Genomic DNA, 18,021 nt, shown 5'->3' on the forward strand with positions numbered 1-18,021 from the left:
GAAGAGATTAAAGACACTAGGACTTTTCATCTTTGAAAAGAGGATACTAAGGGGGGTTATGATAGAGGTATATAAAATCATGAGTGGTGTGGAGAAAGTGAATAAGGAAAAGCTATTTATTTGTTCCCATAATATAAGAACTAGGGGCCACCAAATGAAATGAATGGGCAGCAGGTTTAAAAAAAATAAAAGGAAGTTCTTCACACAGCGCACAGTCAACCTGTGGAACTCCTTGACTGAGGAGGTTGTGAAGGCTAGGACTATAACAGGGTTTAAAAGAGAACTAGATAAATTCATGGCGGTTAAGTCCATTAATGGTTATTGGCCAGGATGGGTAAGGAATGGTGTCCCTAGCCTCTGTTTGTCAGAGGGTGGAGATGGATGGCAGGAGAGAGATCACTTGATCGTTACCTGTTAGGTTCATGCCCTCTGGGGCACCTGGCATTGGCCACTGTCGGCAGATAGGAAACTGGGCTGGATGGACCATTGGTCTGACCCAGTAAGGCCATTCTTATGTTCTTATTCGTGTGCTTTACTGGATCAAGCCCTTCTAAAGCAGCAACGCACTGAGTCCCTGCCTGCACATGCACACACCTGAGGGTTGGGGCTGGATGTGGAAGGTATTGGTTTGAGCCGCCTTCTTTGATGACAGCTGCTTTTTGTAGAGCAGAGTGGTTGACCTGGCTACTTGACTGTATCATTTGAAAATGATGGCAGGGCTTTAGGAAGGGTGCATCTTTATGTATTTTATCTAACTAGCTATTCAACCACCCACCCACCTCTGGAACAGCATTTCTTATCAGCTATGTCTACACGTGGAGCTGGAGGGAAAATCCCACCTCACGGAGTGGAGAGGTGGGATGGGCTAATTGCCCTGAGTACATAGACATCCCCGGCCATAGCATGCATTTGAAGTGGCTAGCTCATCTCACCACTCATGCTGCCACGGCTACACTTTAGTTTAACACACTAGCACTATCAGAGGTCACATAGTCTGTCTCCTCCAGCTGGGAATCACACCCCTAGCTCCAAGTGTATGCTCAAGGAGTTTTGCTTGAGAAAGGTCTGCAGGACTGGGCCCAGGATAGCCTGCAAAGAAAGCGCAATCACATTTGTTAAACAGAAGTCCTTGGTTGCTAAAGTTGTTGCACTTCCAGGGGAGCTCCTTGCAAGTATGAGTCCAAAGGATCCATTTTTTCTCCGATAGGAGCAAATTCAGCAAATTACTGCCAACACCAGTACCTCTGAGGCTGGAGACTTGTGACTAGGATGGAAGACAAAATTCAAGAGCAGGGAACAGATTTTTGGCACCCAAGAGGGGATGGTGCTCTGAGACATTTAAAAGCAATTTTGAAAAATGATTTGAAAACCGAGAACTTAATAAGTCACCGTCCCATAAACTAGGATAAGATGAGAGGAAGAACGGCCCAGGGATTAGGGTGAGAGCCTGGGAGTTGAGAGCTGGGTTGAATTCCCTGCTCTGCCACAGACTCCCCTATGGGACCCTGGGTGCCTCAGTTCCTCCTGTGTACAATGGGGATAATAGCACAGCCCTGCCACATTCAGCTATTGGCAGGATAAATACATTGAAGATGGGGAGGTGCTTAGATACTAAGATAAGGGAATACAGAAGTACCAATGGTAGATAGGTAGGGTAATTACACTCCCCACAAATTGGTCAAAATTAATCCAATCAGGGGATTATAAACATTTCTCCTTTCTAAGTGGGATAATACACATCTGGGAACCACTGCAGGACAGAAATGTATCAGGACTACAAGAGACTCTGTGCATTCTTGCCTTATACCTCGACTGGACTTGGTCCTGCTCAACACTCTGATTTCAACCAGCAAAGCCCAGGCTTAAATTTAAGCACATATTTAATCCCATTAATGTCAATGGGGCTACTTATGTGCTTAGTGTTGGGCACAAGCTTAAATGCATTGCTGGATCAGGTCAGAGTGCTCTGCACCTTTCACGGTTAAGCCCTCACTGCATGCCTCAATGGTACTGCTCTCTCACTGTATACAAATGTGTGTGGCTTTTTAAATGAGAGTGACTGTATTGTATCAAAACCTATAGCCATGTTGTCACTCCAGGGTCACTTCAAGGGACATGATTTTGAGGGCTGGTGTTTAGTGCTTTCTGAAAAGCAGATCCCTTGAAAGTATCCCAAAAACGGAGCCACGCAAAATGACTAGTCACTTAAAGATATTGGCCTTGTGCCCCAATCCTGCAATGGGCACCTGCACACACTGGTGTTTGCTCCTATGGAGCTTGGTAGAGGATTGAGGCGTCCTTGCACTGCCTCTTATCTGAAACAGGATCATGTGGACTACAATATTTTTAAGCAGTATTGTCCTTACTACGGCAATAGGTTTTGGTAGAAAAAAAACCTAATGATTTGACTGGCCAGTGACTAAGATAGGGTCATATGACCCTGTAACTTTAACATACAAAGGCTAGGTTTGGGGCAAATCACAATGTCATCCTCATTGGGGCAACAAGGTATTTTAAACTGTCTAATGAAACCTACAGAAACTAAATGACTTAGTCTCCAGGAAGAACAATTTTTCCTTGAGTTGGCTTCTGGAGAGCTACACATGCCCATATTTAGAGGCTGTAAAGCCAGTAAAGGCTTTATCCCTGACATCAACCAAACAGAAAAGGAGTACTTGTGGCACCTTAGAGACTAACAAATTTATTAGAGCATAAGCTTTCGTGAGCTACAGCTCACTTCATCGGATGCATTTGAGCTGTAGCTCACGAAAGCTTATGCTCTAATAAATTTGTTAGTCTCTAAGGTGCCACAAGTACTCCTTTTCTTTTTGCGAATACAGACTAACACGGCTGCTACTCTGAAACCTGTCATCAACCAAACAGCATCAAACCAACCCAACAACCCAAACAGCAATCGTTTTATGCTATATATCTCATCTCCAAGCATACGTAGATATAGTTACACACAAAGAGTGCCAGATCCTCAGCTGGTGTCACTCCACTGAAGTCAGCAGAACTATGTTGATTTTCACCAGAGGAGGATCTGGCCCAGTTATTTTAGTCTCTGTCTACACCCCCACTTCCTGTTAGCCAAAGGCAGTTAAGTACAGTAAGTACATCAAATGTTTTTTATTTCACTTAAGCAGCAGTGTTAATAGAATTACATGTAATGCTATGACTAATTTGCACTCGGCCTCAGTGTTCATTTTGCAAGCATCTGATTTTAATCTAATCACAAACTCTAATGCCATTTACATTATTATAATTGTATACTTAACTACACTGTGATTGGAACAATCAAGCCATAAGGCCTAACCATCACTGCAGTAGGGAAGCTTCTAATTAGTAATGATGGAAAAACAATCAGGCATGCTGTGGAGCAGAATTGAGGGGGACTGGCAAAGCTGTGGTGTGAGCTGGGAGTGGAACCATACCAGGTCAGGATCAGGTACACTGATATTGCTGTGTGCAGAGCCAGGAATGCTGCAGATCAACAGGAATGGATTTCCACAGCTATGAGGGAGTCCCAGAACATTGTTTCATAATAAGACTGAAGTGCGTTGGCAGAGCTGTTCATGGGCCCATTTACAGGAGCTGATTTTCAGAGGTGCGGAACTTCCACAGCTCTCATTGACTTCAACTGGAGTTGTGAGTGCTCAGCATTTCTAAAAATCAGGCCCAGACCTGAATGAGGACCCAGAACTACAACAGAAGATTATGGCAAGTCAGCATTGAGCAGTGTTGCAGGGCTGGGTGAGGGAGGCAGGGCTGGAGTAGGAGGATGAGTACTTTATGGTGCACTCTAGGAATTCAGAGGAAAGTGTGCATAACATGCCTGAACCCTATCTGGCTTTACCCACTGCTATCAATGTGCTACTTGCACTACCAAATGGATGCCATAGCAAGTTAAGTCCAAATGGTAAGGGATGCAACTCAATGCTCTGGGTGTCCCTAGACCTCTGCCTGCCAGAAACTGGGTCTGAATGACTGGAATCACTCAGTAACTGCCCTGTTCTGTTCATTCCCTCTGAAGCACCTGGCATTGGCCACTGTTATAAGACAGGATACTGGGCTAAATGGACCATTGGTCTGACCCAGTATGGCTGTTCTTAAGCACACCATCCTGATTCTTTCCAAAACCAGAACATAAAACTGTACTGAACTTCTGTCTTATAGGGCACTAGACTGGGGCTCAGGAGACTTGGGTTCTATTTCCATGGTTACCACTGGCATGCTGAGTGACCGTAGGCAAATCACATCACAGCTCTGTGCCTCAGTTTTCCCATCTGTAAAATGGGGATCAAGAGACTGACCTCTGTTGTAAAGCACTTTGAGATCTACTGATGAAAAGTTCTATATGAGAGCTTAACTTTGCAACCGTATATCATGGGTGGAATTTCTTCCTGTCCCTAACTGATGATCAGCTCATGCCCTGAAGCATAAGGATAGTTAACAATTGTATACATAGCTACACCTAAGGGGCCTGACTCCTAAGTGTCTTGCCTTTGGGAAGTCATTAGCAAATGTGCAGTGGGATGGTTCTGAGCTGGTCACATTGGCACAGGTGTAAGTGACTGGAGAAATCAGGCCATCTCACTGATATTCATCTTTCCCTCACCACTACCCACTATTCAGCTCTCTTCAGAAACCATACCTTCATGGCCTGCATCTTCTGCATCAATTTCCATGGTCACCTTCTCCTCCCAGGTAGGAGAGTGCGTAGGCTCAGAGGACACATGAGTCACCTCCTGGGCTTCCAATTTCTTCTCAACATCAGAGTTGCTTTTACTAAGAAAGAAGAAGAAGAAAAAAGAACCACTCAACATTACAGCAGGGGTACATCTACATTGACATGCACAAAGCCTTGCAGTGAACTGAAGACATCAGAGGAATGAATGCTCCTTCCCTTCATGCCCAAGCCAGAGACCTAATAACTTACATTCATATGGCCTATTCACCTCAAAGCATCCCAAAGTGTATTACTGACTACAGGCCAAACTCATGCCTGGCATAACTCCACTAAAGTTAATGGATGAATTTGGCAGGGTGTGTATATAGGTTCATTTCCTCAATCAGCAAAATGCAGCCACCTCTGAGATGGAGCACAGCAGTAGTTTAACAGCGCTCAGCAACACTACACATGTTGTAGATGAAGAAGTAAAGAACTTCTCCAAATGAAACCTGAAGGGGGATTTTAAATAAGCCAGAATGCAATTATCATGAGGGACATTTGCTAGGACTCCCACTCTTGCAATGAGAGCCCTGGGTGTGATGTTCTCTGCTGGTGGTGTCTGGACAAGTGATCTGCTAGGCCACTCCAATCCTTGACTCTGGGAGCCAGCCTTACCCTGCTGTGCTGTGAGAACCCCCACTCCTGGGCTGTTTGCGCAAAGCCTCTGGCATGTAAGCTGCTCCCAGCTACTTGCAAGTGAATGACAGTAGACAATATCTCCGCTCCCAGACACAACCCTAGGAATCTCCGTCTTGCAGTGTCCAGTTATGCCCACTGGACTCTGCAAGCTTATATAAGTTCGTCAATTTAACAAAGAAACTGATATGTACCAGGCTTGTTAGCCCAAGGGGAGCCTCTGACACACTTTACACCAAACACACTGCTTGAGATAGAATAAACAAACAGATTTATTAGCTATAAAGATAGATTTTAAGTGATTACAAGTCAAAGCATAACAAGTCAGAGTGGTTACCAAAAGAAAAGAAAATATAAGCATGCAGTCTAAACTCTCAATCCTGTTAGACTGGGCAGTAACTAGATTAAGCAGTTTTTCTCCCCCCACTGGATATTGCAATCCTTAATATACAGCAGAGGTGGGCAAACTACGGCTCGCGGGCCACATCCAGCCCATGGGCCTGTCCTGCCCAGCCCCTGAGCTCCTGGCCTGGGAGGCTAGCCCCCAGCCCCTCCCCTGCTGTCCACCCTCCCCCACACCCATGCCACCGTGCAGGCAGTGCTCTGGGTGGCGGGGCTGTGCATTCATGCAGGGCAGCGTGGCAGCACGGCAGCGTGTCTGGCTCCGGAGCAGCTCCCAGACATGCTGCTCTGAGCGGCATGGTAAGGGGACCGGGGCCGGGGATTGGAGAAGGGGCAGAGGGTCCTGGGGGGCAGTCAGGGAGCAGGGGGTGGTTGGATAGGGGGTGGGGTCCTGGGGGGGTCATCCCAGGAGGGGGAGGTTAGGGGACAGGGAACAGGGGGCGGTTGGATAGGGCAGAGGTTCTGGGGGGGGCAGTCAGGGGACGGGGAGCGGTGGGGTTAGATGGGGATGGAGTCACATGGAGCGGTTGGGGTGAGGGTCCTGGGAGGGGGCGGTCAGGGGACAAGGAGTGGAGTGGGGTTAGATGGGAGTTTCTGAGGGGGGTGAGAAGTGGGAGGGGGTGGATATGGGGCGGGGGCCAGGCTGTTTGGGGAGGCACAGCCTTCCCTACCTGGCCCTCCATACAGTTTCACACCCCAATGTTGCCCTCGGGCCAAAAAGTTTGCCCACCCCTGGTATACAGGTTTGTTCCTTAAACCTGGGCCAATCTCCTGTGTTGGAGTCTTGTCTTCTTCTCTGTGTCTTGGTTGCTTGCAGTAGAGGTTGGGGCAGGAGAAGGGGCCCGTTTGTGTCCCTTCTATTTGTTTTATACCCTCAGTCCAAGTGCTTTTGGAGCACAAGTCCAGGCATGTCTGTGGGGCATTGCTATGGGCATGGCTACACTTGCAGATGTAGAGTGCTTTGAGTTATACCAGCCTTTGGAGAGCGCAGTAGGGAAAGCATTGCAGTCTGTCCATACTGACAGCTTCAAGCGCACTGGCGTGGCCACATTTGCGGCACTTGCAGAGACATTGGGAGTGGTGCATTATGCGCAGCTATCCCACAGAGCACCTTTTCCCATTTTGGTGCTGTGGCTTGTGGGAAGGGGGCGGGAGGTGCGGCACATTCTGAGTTCTGTCCCAACGCTCCGTGATGCATCGGTTCGCATCCCAGCAATCCCTGTGCTTCCGTCCACATTTAGCGCCATCTTTCAAAGTTTTTTGTAGTGCGCACTCTGTCTTCCCTTTCGGTCTGTGGGAATGGAGCCCGAACTGCTGAGGAATATGCTGACGAGTCTCTCCAACACGTCATGTTTGGCAGTCGAGTTATTCCTTATGATCCAAAGTGACAGTGAGGACTCCGACGATGATATCGACTCGAGTAACGCATATGACACGAGATTGCTTGTGGCATTCACAGACATGATCACCACCGTGGAATGCCGCTTTTGGCCTCGGGAAACAAGCACTGAGTGGTGGGATCACATCATCGTGCAAGTCTGGGATGATGAGCAGTGGCTGCAGAACTTTTGGATGAGAAAAGCCAATTTCATGGGACTGTGTGATGAGCTCACCCCCACCTGTGACACAAAGACATGAGATTGAGAGCTGCCCTGGTGGTGGAGAAGCAGGTGGCTATTGCAATCTGGAAGCTGGCAACTCCAGACAGCTACTGATTGGTCGCTAACCAGTTTGGAGTGGGAAAGTCGATCATTGGAATCATGATGATGCAAGTTTGCAGGGCCATTAATCACATCCTGCTCAGAAGAACCGTGACTCTGGACAACGTGCATGACATTGTGGCTGACTTTGCACAAATGGGTTTCCCTAACTACGGAGGGGCAATAGATGGGACACATATTCCAATTCTGGCACCAGCCCACCTAGCCTCCGAGTATGTTAATCGGAAGGGGTATTTCTCTATGGTTCTCCAGGCACTTGCGGATCACCGTGGGCGTTTCATTGACATTAATGCAGGCTGGCCCAGAAAGGTGCATGACGCATGCATCTTTCGGAACACTGGCCTGTTCAGGAAGCTGCAAGCTGGGACTTTTTCCCCAGACAAGAAGATCACCGTAGGGGAAGTCAAAATGCCCATTGTGATCCTTGGAGACCCCGCTTACCCTTTAATGCTGTGGCTCGTGAAACCCTACACAGGAAGCCTTGACAGCAGCAAGGAGCAGTTCAACAACAGGCTCAGCCGGTGCAAAATGACTGTGGAGCGTGCTTTTGGCTGTTTAAAGGGCTGCTGGCGCTCTCTGTATGAGAAGCTGGACTTGGCCAATGACAGCATCCCCGCGTTTATATCCGCACGCTGTACCCTCCATAACATTTGTGAAGGGAATGGTGAACGATTCACTCAGGCACGGAACTCGGAGGTTCAACACCTGGAGGCTGAATTTGAACAGCCAGAGAGCAGGGCTATTAGAAGGGCCCAGTGCAGGGCTGCAAGGATTAGGGATGCCTTGAGGGAGCAATTTGGGGCTGAAAGCCACCAGTAATGTCTGGTGCCCTGCACAGGGGTGAAGTGCAGTCGTTCCAATGTTAGTAGAAATCTGTGTTTGCTATGCTGACTTGCAGTGCCTGTTTCTTTCCTGGGCTAAGATATCTTTTACTTTATGCAATAATAAAGAATGTTTTCAAAACCAAAAAATCCATTTATTGAAAAGAAAGTTCATTTATTGAAAAGAAACACAACTGCTTGGGAAACAGAAAGGGCAAGGGAATGGGGTGGGGAACGGTACAATCATAGATTTGCATATGTCCTGTTATCATACTCAGCCTTCAAGTCTGGAGTGCTGTGCAATGAGTGCTGCACTTCAGGATGGCTATACTGCATGGTGATGGGGGTTGAGTGCAGTGGGTAAGGGTCATAGTTTTCAGGGCTGGGTGGTGAAACTACAGGTGTTGGAGGCAGCTGGTGGCGATAAGAACCCCGATGTTGGGAAAGTGGGTTGGAGGTGACATGGGGGCACAAAGGAAAGAGTTTTGGGATAAGGGCTGTGGGGGTGGGGTGAGTGCGGTAGTGCTCTGCCTGCTTGGCTACGAGTGCCTGGATCAAGTTCACTTGGCACTCCATGATGCTTATCAGCTGATCCATGCTTTGCTGCTGGAGCTCTGTGCTTTTGTGCTGGCGTTCCTCATTCTGTTGGCAGATCCTCCTTTCACTCTCCCTCCACTCCTGCACTTTTAGATTAGTTAAGTGACTGCTGCATTAATTCATGCAGCATGTCTTCTTTGCTTCTACGTGGCCTCTTCCTAATTCTTTGCAGTCTTTCAGCTGGTGATAACATGGACAGCTGAGATCTCAAGGTTGCATTTGTAAAGGTAAAATGCAACACTTAACAGAGGCAGCATTATTCACGCCAGACAGAGCAATGATTCCTCCGTACTTAAGGGCAAGCACAGTCTACACAATAGCATCATTTGCCTGTCCCAAAGCAAGTGTACATAACCCATGGGAGCCCCAAAATAGTGAGTAAGCACAGCATCAAGGGGGACTGTTTGTTTCATGGCTGTACTGTCCTCTGGGATTCTGTGCCTTGGGGAGAGCCAACAGCTGCAGGGGACCCCTATACTGAACACTGTCCCCACATTTTCCAAAGGATGAGTTCGTCCTGGAAGATATCTCGCTGCTGAGGGTGAGCTGGGAAGCCTGGGAGGGTCTTCTACTACAATGTGGCTTCTGCCCTGGCCCATATGCAGCTTGCCTATGTGCAGCAATGGTCCCCCTGCCCCTCACGGCACAGTGGCATGGACATATTAGCCTGACTGGGACAAGGACCACAGTGGCTCTCCCAAGAAACCTGCGCAAGCACATTGCCCAAGTTCTGGATGAGACCTTTGAAGAGATAACTGAGGCCGATTACCGTGATGTGAGAGAGTACATCAATGCCCTATTCCGCATCTAGGCATGCATACAGGTAAGCAACCGTTTTCATATTCTCTCCACGGGTACTAATGCGGAGAGTGGACTAGATGATACATCTGAGGGAAGTGAACAGAAGGAGACTCTGCCGATTGGAAGGCATGAGATGCACTGTCCTAGAGATGGGGGTTCCATGACCACCGCTCCCAAGAGGAGGAGGTGGGTGGTGGTGGTCGGGGACTCTCACCTCAGGGGGACTGAGTCATCTATCTGCTGCCCCGACCAGGAAAACCGAGAAGTCTGCTGCTTGCCAGGAGCTAGGATTCACGATGTGACGAAGAGACTGCCGAGACTCATCAAGCCCTCGGATCGCTACCCCTTCCTGCTTCTCCACGTGGGCACCAAAGACACTGCCAATAATGACCTTGAGTGGATCACTGCAGACTATGTGGCTCTGGGAAGAAGGATAAAGGAGTTTGAGGTGCAAGTTCTCATCCATCCTCCCTGTGGAAGGAAAAGGCCTGGGTAGAGACCGTCGAATCGTGGAAGTCAACGAATGGTTATGCAGGTGGTGTCGGAGAGAAGGCTTTGGATTCTTTGACCATGGGATGGTGTTCCAAGAAGGAGGAGTGCTGGGCAGAGATGGGCTCCACCTAACGAAGAGAGGGAAGAGCATCTTTGCAAGCAGGCTGGCTAACCTAGTGAGGAGGGCTTTAAACTAGGTTCACCGGGGGCAGGAGACCAAAGCCCTGAGGTAAGTGGGGACGTGGGATACCGGGAGGAAGCACGAGTAGGAGAGCGCGAAAGGGGAGGGCTCCTGCCTCATACTAAGAATGCAGGACAAACAGTGAGTTATCTCAAGTGCCTTTACACAAATGCAAGAAGCCTGGGAAAAAAGCAGGGAGAATTGGAAGTCCTGGCACAGTCAAGGAATTATGATGTGATTGAAATGACAGAGACTTGGTGGGATAACTCACATGACTGGAGTACTGTAATGGATGGATATAAACTGTTCAGGAAGGACAGGCAGGGCAGAAAAGAGGGAGGAGTTGCATTGTATGTAAGAGAGCAGTATGACTGCTCAGAGCTCCGGTATAAAAATGCAGAAAAACCTGAGTGTCTCTGGATTAAGTTTAGAAGCATGAGCAAAAAGGGTGATGTCCGGGTGAGAGTCTTCTATAGACCACCGGATCAGGGGGATGAGGTGGACGAGGCTTTCTTCCAGCAACTAAAGGAAGTTACTAGATCGCAGGCCCTGGTTCTCATGGGAGACTTCAATCACCCTAAAAAAGAAAAGGAATACCCGTGGCACCTTAGAGACTAACAAATTTATTAGAGCATAAGCTTTCGTGAGCTACAGCTCACTTCATCGGATGCATTTGGTGGAAAAAGCAGAGGAGAGATTTATATACACACACACACACACACAGAGAACATGAAACAATGGGTTTATCATACACACTGTAAGGAGAGTGATCACTTAAGATAAGCCATCACCAGCAGCAGGGGGGGGGGAAAGGAGGAAAACCTTTCATGGTGACAAGCAAGGTAGGCTAATTCCAGCAGTTAACAAGAATATCAGATTTCAGAGTAGCAGCCGTGTTAGTCTGTATTCGCAAAAAGAAAAGGAGTACCCGTGGCACCTTAGAGACTAACAAATTTATTAGAGCATAAGCTTTCGTGAGCTACAGCTCACTTCATCGGCATCCGATGAAGTGAGCTGTAGCTCACGAAAGCTTATGCTCTAATAAATTTGTTAGTCTCTAAGGTGCCACGGGTACTCCTTTTCTTTTTAAGAATATCAGAGGAACAGTGGGGGGTGGGGTGGGAGGGAGAAATACCATGGGGAAATAGTTTTACTTTGTGTAATGACTCATCCATTCCCAGTCTCTATTCAAGCCTAAGTTAATTGTATCCAGTTTGCAAATTAATTCCAATTCAGCAGTCTCTCGTTGGAGTCTGTTTTTGAAGCTTTTTTGTTGAAGGATAGCCACTCTTACGTCTGTGATCGAGTGACCAGAGAGATTGAAGTGTTCTCCAACTGGTTTTTGAATGTTATAATTCTTGACGTCTGATTTGTGTCCATTTATTCTTTTACGTAGAGACTGTCCAGTTTGGCCAATGTACATGGCAGAGGGGCATTGCTGGCACATGATGGCATATATCACATTGGTAGATGCGCAGGTGAACGAGCCTCTGATAGTGTGGCTGATGTGATTAGGCCCTATGATGGTATCCCCTGAATAGATATGTGGACAGAGTTGGCAACGGGCTTTGTTGCAAGGATAGGTTCCTGGGTTAGTGGTTCTGTTGTGTGGTGTGTGGTTGCTGGTGAGTATTTGCTTCAGATTGGGGGGCTGTCTGTAAGCAAGGACTGGTCTGTGTCCCAAGATCTGTGAGAATGATGGGTCATGCTTCAGGATAGGTTGTAGATCCTTGATGATGCGTTGGAGAGGTTTTAGTTGGGGGCTGAAGGTGATGGCTAGTGGCGTTCTGTTGTTTTCTTTGTTGGGCCTGTCCTGTAGTAGGTGACTTCTGGGTACTCTTCTGGCTCTGTCAATCTGTTTCTTCACTTCAGCAGGTGGGTATTGTAGTTGTAGGAATGCATGATAGAGATCTTGTAGGTGTTTGTCTCTGTCTGAGGGGTTGGAGCAAATGCGGTTATATCGTAGTGCTTGGCTGTAGACAATGGATCGAGTGGTATGATCTGGATGAAAGCTAGAGGCATGTAGGTAGGAATAGCGGTCAGTAGGTTTCCGATATAGGGTGGTGTTTATGTGACCATCGCTTATTAGCACCGTAGTGTCCAGGAAGTGGATCTCTTGTGTGGACTGGTCCAGGCTGAGGTTGATGGTGGGATGGAAATTGTTGAAATCATGGTGGAATTCCTCAAGAGCTTCTTTTCCATGGGTCCAGATGATGAAGCTGTCATCAATGTAGCGCAAATAGAGTAGGGGCATTAGGGGACGAGAGCTGAGGAAGCGTTGTTCTAAGTCAGCCATAAAAATGTTGGCATACTGTGGGGCCATGCGGGTACCCATCGCAGTGCTGCTGATTTGAAGGTATACATTGTCACCAAATGTGAAATAGTTATGGGTCAGGACAAAGTCACAAAGTTCAGCCACCAGGTTAGCTGTGACAGTATCGGGGATACTGTTCCAGACGGCTTGTAGTCCATCTTTGTGTGGAATGTTGGTGTAGAGGGCTTCTACATCCATAGTGGCTAGGATGGTGTTTTTAGGAAGATCACCAATGGACTGTAGTTTCCTCAGGAAGTCAGTGGTGTCTCGAAGATAGCTGGGAGTGCTGGTAACGAAGGGCCTGAGGAGGGAGTCTACATAGCCAGACAATCCTGCTGTCAGGCTGCCAATGCCTGAGATGATGGGACGTCCAGGATTTCCAGGTTTATGGATCTTGGGTAGCAGATAGAATACCCCAGGTCGGGGCTCCAGGTGTGTGTCTGTGCGGATTTGTTCTTGTGCTTTTTCAGGGAGTTTCTTGAGCAAATGCTGTAGTTTCTTTTGGTAACTCTCAGTGGGATCAGAGGGTAATGGCTTGTAGAAAGTGGTGTTGGAGAGCTGCCTAGTAGCCTCTTGTTCATACTCCGACCTATTCATGATGACGACAGCACCTCCTTTGTCAGCCTTTTTGATTATGATGTCAGAGTTGTTTCTGAGGCTGTGGATGGCACTGTGTTCTGCATGGCTGAGGTTATGGGGTAAGCGATGCTGCTTTTCCACAATTTCAGCTCGTGTACGTCGGCGGAAGCAGTCTATGTAGAAATCCAGGCTGCTGTTTCGACCTTCAGGAGGAGTCCACCCAGAATCCTTCTTTTTGTAGTGTTGGCAGGAAGGTCTCTGTGGGTTAATATGTTGGTCAGAGGTGTGTTGGAAATATTCCTTGAGTCTGAGACGTCGAAAATAGGATTCTAGGTCACCACAGAACTGTATCATGTTCGTGGGAGTGGAGGGGCAAAAGGAGAGGCCCCGAGATAGGACAGATTCTTCTGCTGGGCTAAAAGTATAGTTGGATAGATTAACAATATTGCTGGGTGGGTTACAGGAACCATTGTTGTGGCCTGATATCAATCACCCTGATATCTGCTAGGAGAGCAATACAGCGGTGCACAGACAATCCAGGAAGTTTTTGGAAAGTGTAGTGGACAATTTCCTGGTGCAAGTGCTGGAGAAACCAACTAGGGCAGAGCTCTTCTTGACCTGCTGGTCACAAACCAGGAAGAATTAGTAGGGGAAGCAAAAGTGGATGGGAACCTGGGCGGCAGTGACCATGAGATGGTCGAGTTCAGGATCCTGACACAGAGAAGAAAGGAGAGCAGCAGAATATGGACCCTGGACTTCAGAAAAGCAGACTTTGACTCCCTCAGGGAACTGATAGGCTGGATCCCCTGGGAGAATAACATGAGGGGGAAAGGAGTCCAGGAGAGCTAACTGTATTTTAAAGAATCCTTATTGAGGTTACAGGGACAAACCATCCCAATGTGTAGAAAGAACAGTAAATATGGCAGGCAACCAGCTTGGCTTCACAGTGAAATCCTTGCTGATCTTAAACACAAAAAAGAAGCTTACAAGAAGTGGAAGATTGGACAAAGGACCAAGGAGGAGTATAAAAATATTGCTCAGGCATGCAGGAGTGAAATCAGGAAGGCCAAATCACACTTGGAGTTGCAGCTAACAAGGGATGTTAAGAGTAACAAGAAGGGTTTCTACAGGTATGTTAGCAACAAGAAGAAGGTCAAGGAAAGTGTGGGCCCCTTACTGAATGAGGAGGCAATCTAGTGACAGAGGATGTGGAAAAAAGCTAATGTACTCAATGCTTTTTTTTCCTCTGTCTTCACGAACAAGGTCAGCTCCCAGACTACTGCAGTGGGCAGCACAGCATGGGGAGGAGGTCACCAGCCCTCTGTGAAGAAAGAAGTGGTTCAGGTCTATTTAGAAAAGCTGGACGAACCCAAGTCCATGGGGCCAGATGCACTGCATCCGAAAGTGCTAAAGGAGTTGGCGGATGCGATTGCAGAGCCATTGGCCATTATATTTGAAAACTCATGTTGATCGGGGGAGGTCCTGAACGACTAGAAAAAGGCTAATGTAGTGCCCATCTTTAAAAAAGGGAAGAAGGAGGATTTGAGGAACTACAGGCCAGTCAGCCTCACCTCAGTCCCTGGAAAAATCATGAAGCAGGTCCTCAAGGAATCAATTCTGAAGCACTTAGAGGAGAGGAAAGTGATCAGGAACAGTCAGCATGGATTCACCAAGGGCAAGTCATGCCTGACTAATCTAATTGCCTTCTATGACGAGATAACTGGCTCTGTGGATGAGGGGAAAGCAGTGGATGTGTTGTTCCTTGACTTTAGCAAAGCTTTTCACAAGGTCTCCCACAGTATTCTTGCATCCGATGAAGTGAGCTGTAGCTCACGAAAGCTTATGCTCTAATAAATTTGTTAGTCTCTAAGGTGCCACAAGTACTCCTTTTCTTTTTGCACAGTATTCTTGCGAGCAAGTTAAAGAAGTATGGGCTGGATGAATGGACGATAATGTGGATAGAAAGCTGGCTAGATTGTTGGGCACAATTGGTAGTGATCAATGGCCCCATGTCTAGTTGGCAGCCAGTATCAAGTGGAGTGCCTCAAGGGTTGGTCCTCGGGCCGGTTGTGTTCAATATCTTCATTAATGATCTGGAGGATGGTGTGGATTGCACCCTCAGCAAGTTTGCAGATGACACTAAACTGGGAGGAGAGGTAGCTACGTTGGAGGGTAGGGATAGGATACAGAGGGACGTAGACAAATTAGAGGATTGGGCCAAAAGAAATCTGATGAGGTTTAACAAGGACAAGTGCAGAGTCCTGCACTTAGGAAGGAAGAATCCCATGCACCGCTATAGACTAGGGACCGAATGGCTTGGCAGCAGTTCTGCAGAAAAGGACCTAGGGGTTACAGTGGATGAGAAGTTGGATATGAGTCAACAGTGTGCCCTTGTTGCCAAGAAGGACAATGGCATTTTGGGATGTATAAGTAGGAGCATTGCCAGCAGATCGAGGGACGTGATCGTTCCCCTCTATTTGACACTGATGAGGCCTCATCTGGAGTACTGTGTTCAGTTTTGGTTCCCACACTACAAGAAGGATGTGGAAAAATTGGAAAATGTACAGCGGAGGGCAAGAAAAATGATTAGGGGACTGGAAGACATGACTTATGAGGAGAGGCTGAGGGAACTGGGATTGTTTAGAGAGAAGAATGAAGAGACGAATGAGCGGGGATTTGACAGCTGCTTTCAACTACCTGAAAGGGGGTTCCAAAGAGGAAGGATCTAGACTGTTCTCAGTGGTAGCAGATGACAGAACAAGGAGTAATGGTCTCAAGTTGCAGTGGGGGAGGTTTAGGTTGGATATTAGGAAAAACGTTTTCACTGTGAGGGTGGTGAAACACGTTATCGAGGGAGGTGGTGGAATCTCGTTCCTTAGAAGTTTTTAAGGTCAGGCTTGACAAAGCCCTGGCTGGGATGATTTAGTTGGGGATTGTTCCTGCTTTGAGCAGGGGGTTGGACTAGATGACCTCCTGAAGTCACTTCCAACCCTGATATTCTATGATTTTATGCAGCCCTATTCCTCCTCGCCCCAAGAGCCCGCACCGAATAGCTTCCTTCCAAAAATAAAAGCCACTTACTGGGAACCTCCTCTGATGTTTGTCCTTCCCCAAGCACCGGCCGCCGCAACTAGCTACCTTCCTCCTGGCTTGAGAACAGCTCCTGGCTGCATGCATCTAGGGATGCCACTCAGCACCCTTGCTCTCGCTTTCCTCCTCCTCCTGCCTTATTGAACTGGGCTCTGAAGTGTCCATGGTGGTCCTCAGAGTGGAGCGGGGGGATCGTTCCCAAGTATTGCGTCCAGCTCTTTGTAGAAACAGCAGGTCCCTGGGGCAGCACCTGAGCAGCAGTTTGCCAAGTGGGCTTTGCAGTAGGCATTTCACAGCTCCTTCACTTTAACCCTGCACTGCAGTGCATCCCAGTCATGGCCCCTTTCCATCATGTCCCTTGATATTTGCCCGAAGGTATTGTAATTCCTACAGCTGGAGCGCAGCTGGGACTGGACAGCTTCCTCCGCCAAACACTGATAAGGTCCGCACCTCGCCATTGCTCCATACTGAGGAGCGCCTGGCGCGGGGAGGCATGGTCACCTGGAAAGATTCGCTGAGTGCACTACACGCTTGGCTGAGCAACCAGGAAGGGGATTTTCAAAATTCCCAGAGAATTTAAAGGGCAGGTCTGATGGTTGGTCACCTGAGGGCAGGGCAGTAGAGTTTAAAGTGATGACCAGAGTGGCTAGAACAGGCATTGTGGGACACTTCTGGAGGCCGATCAGAGAGCACTAACAGACCAGGGTGTCCACACTGGCGCCGCTGTGTTCCAGCGGGGGCACATCAAATGTTATTCCACTCACCAAGATGGATTACCAGGAACGCTCTTGCCACGGAGTCAGATCGCTCTATGTGCCTTGCCAGTGTGGATGTGACATGAGTTAGAGTGCACGGGCCTGCTTTAATGAACTCTAACTCACAAGTGTAGCCATGCCCTGTGTCTGTCCCAGCAAGGCTGAGCAATTCCCCTGGTGTGGCCTCATGCAGGTGAGTCATTGCATTGTAGCTCCGTTGCTGGACAATGGCTGTTGATGGGTTGTTTCATCCCCCACCCAGGGGTTGGTTACTTTCCTTGCTGTTGCCTCTGGGGAGCTAATATCTGGCTGATTCCCCCCAATTTACACATGTTTTAGTGACAACCATACTACACAATTCTCATAACTTCATATGTATTAATGATACACATCTATGGATAGAGAAATGACTTTCAGCAGATCATAACCTTTCCCCTGATACCTTACAAGACATGCTTTATATGTAAGATCACAATTATATGAAAATGAAGAATATGGGGGTTACAGCATGCTCCCCCAAGGTATAGGATGTCACACTGGGATATTGAATGACCACAAAATCCATGGGACATGTGACTAACCACAAGAGACCCAGAGCTCTGTTTTAAATCTGTAGCTGTAGTGTTAAACCGTCGACCCTTAATACAGAGACAGAAGGGGTTCTTCTGTTGCTCTAGTAAATCCACTGCTCAGAGAGGTAGTAGCTAGATGAATGGAAGAATTATTCTGTCAAACTGGTGGTGTCTACATCGGCACTTAGGTTAGCTCACTGCACTGCACAGGGCTTGCCATTTTTCACATCAATGAACAATGTAGTGAAATTGATGTAACTTTGTAATATAGCCAGCCCTGAGATACTTTAACTCAGTCCAGCGCCCTCTAGCCCCAGACTGAAGGACT

At 47.8% G+C, this 18,021-nt stretch overlaps 1 protein-coding gene across 1 annotated transcript in view; it reads right to left on the minus strand.

Annotated features, from left to right (window-relative positions):
- The window catches only part of LOC122456075 (coiled-coil domain-containing protein 33-like), a 176,822-nt gene that overhangs the window by 24,365 nt on the left and 134,436 nt on the right, over positions 1–18,021 (minus strand). The window contains exon 3 of the mRNA XM_043493735.1: positions 4,655–4,788. Within this exon, the coding sequence (XP_043349670.1) occupies positions 4,655–4,788 (134 nt within the window). The remainder of the gene's footprint in view (positions 1–4,654; positions 4,789–18,021) is intronic.

This window comes from Dermochelys coriacea, chromosome 10 (genome assembly GCF_009764565.3).
Source record: "Dermochelys coriacea isolate rDerCor1 chromosome 10, rDerCor1.pri.v4, whole genome shotgun sequence".
NCBI classification, from domain to species: Eukaryota; Metazoa; Chordata; order Testudines; family Dermochelyidae; genus Dermochelys; species Dermochelys coriacea.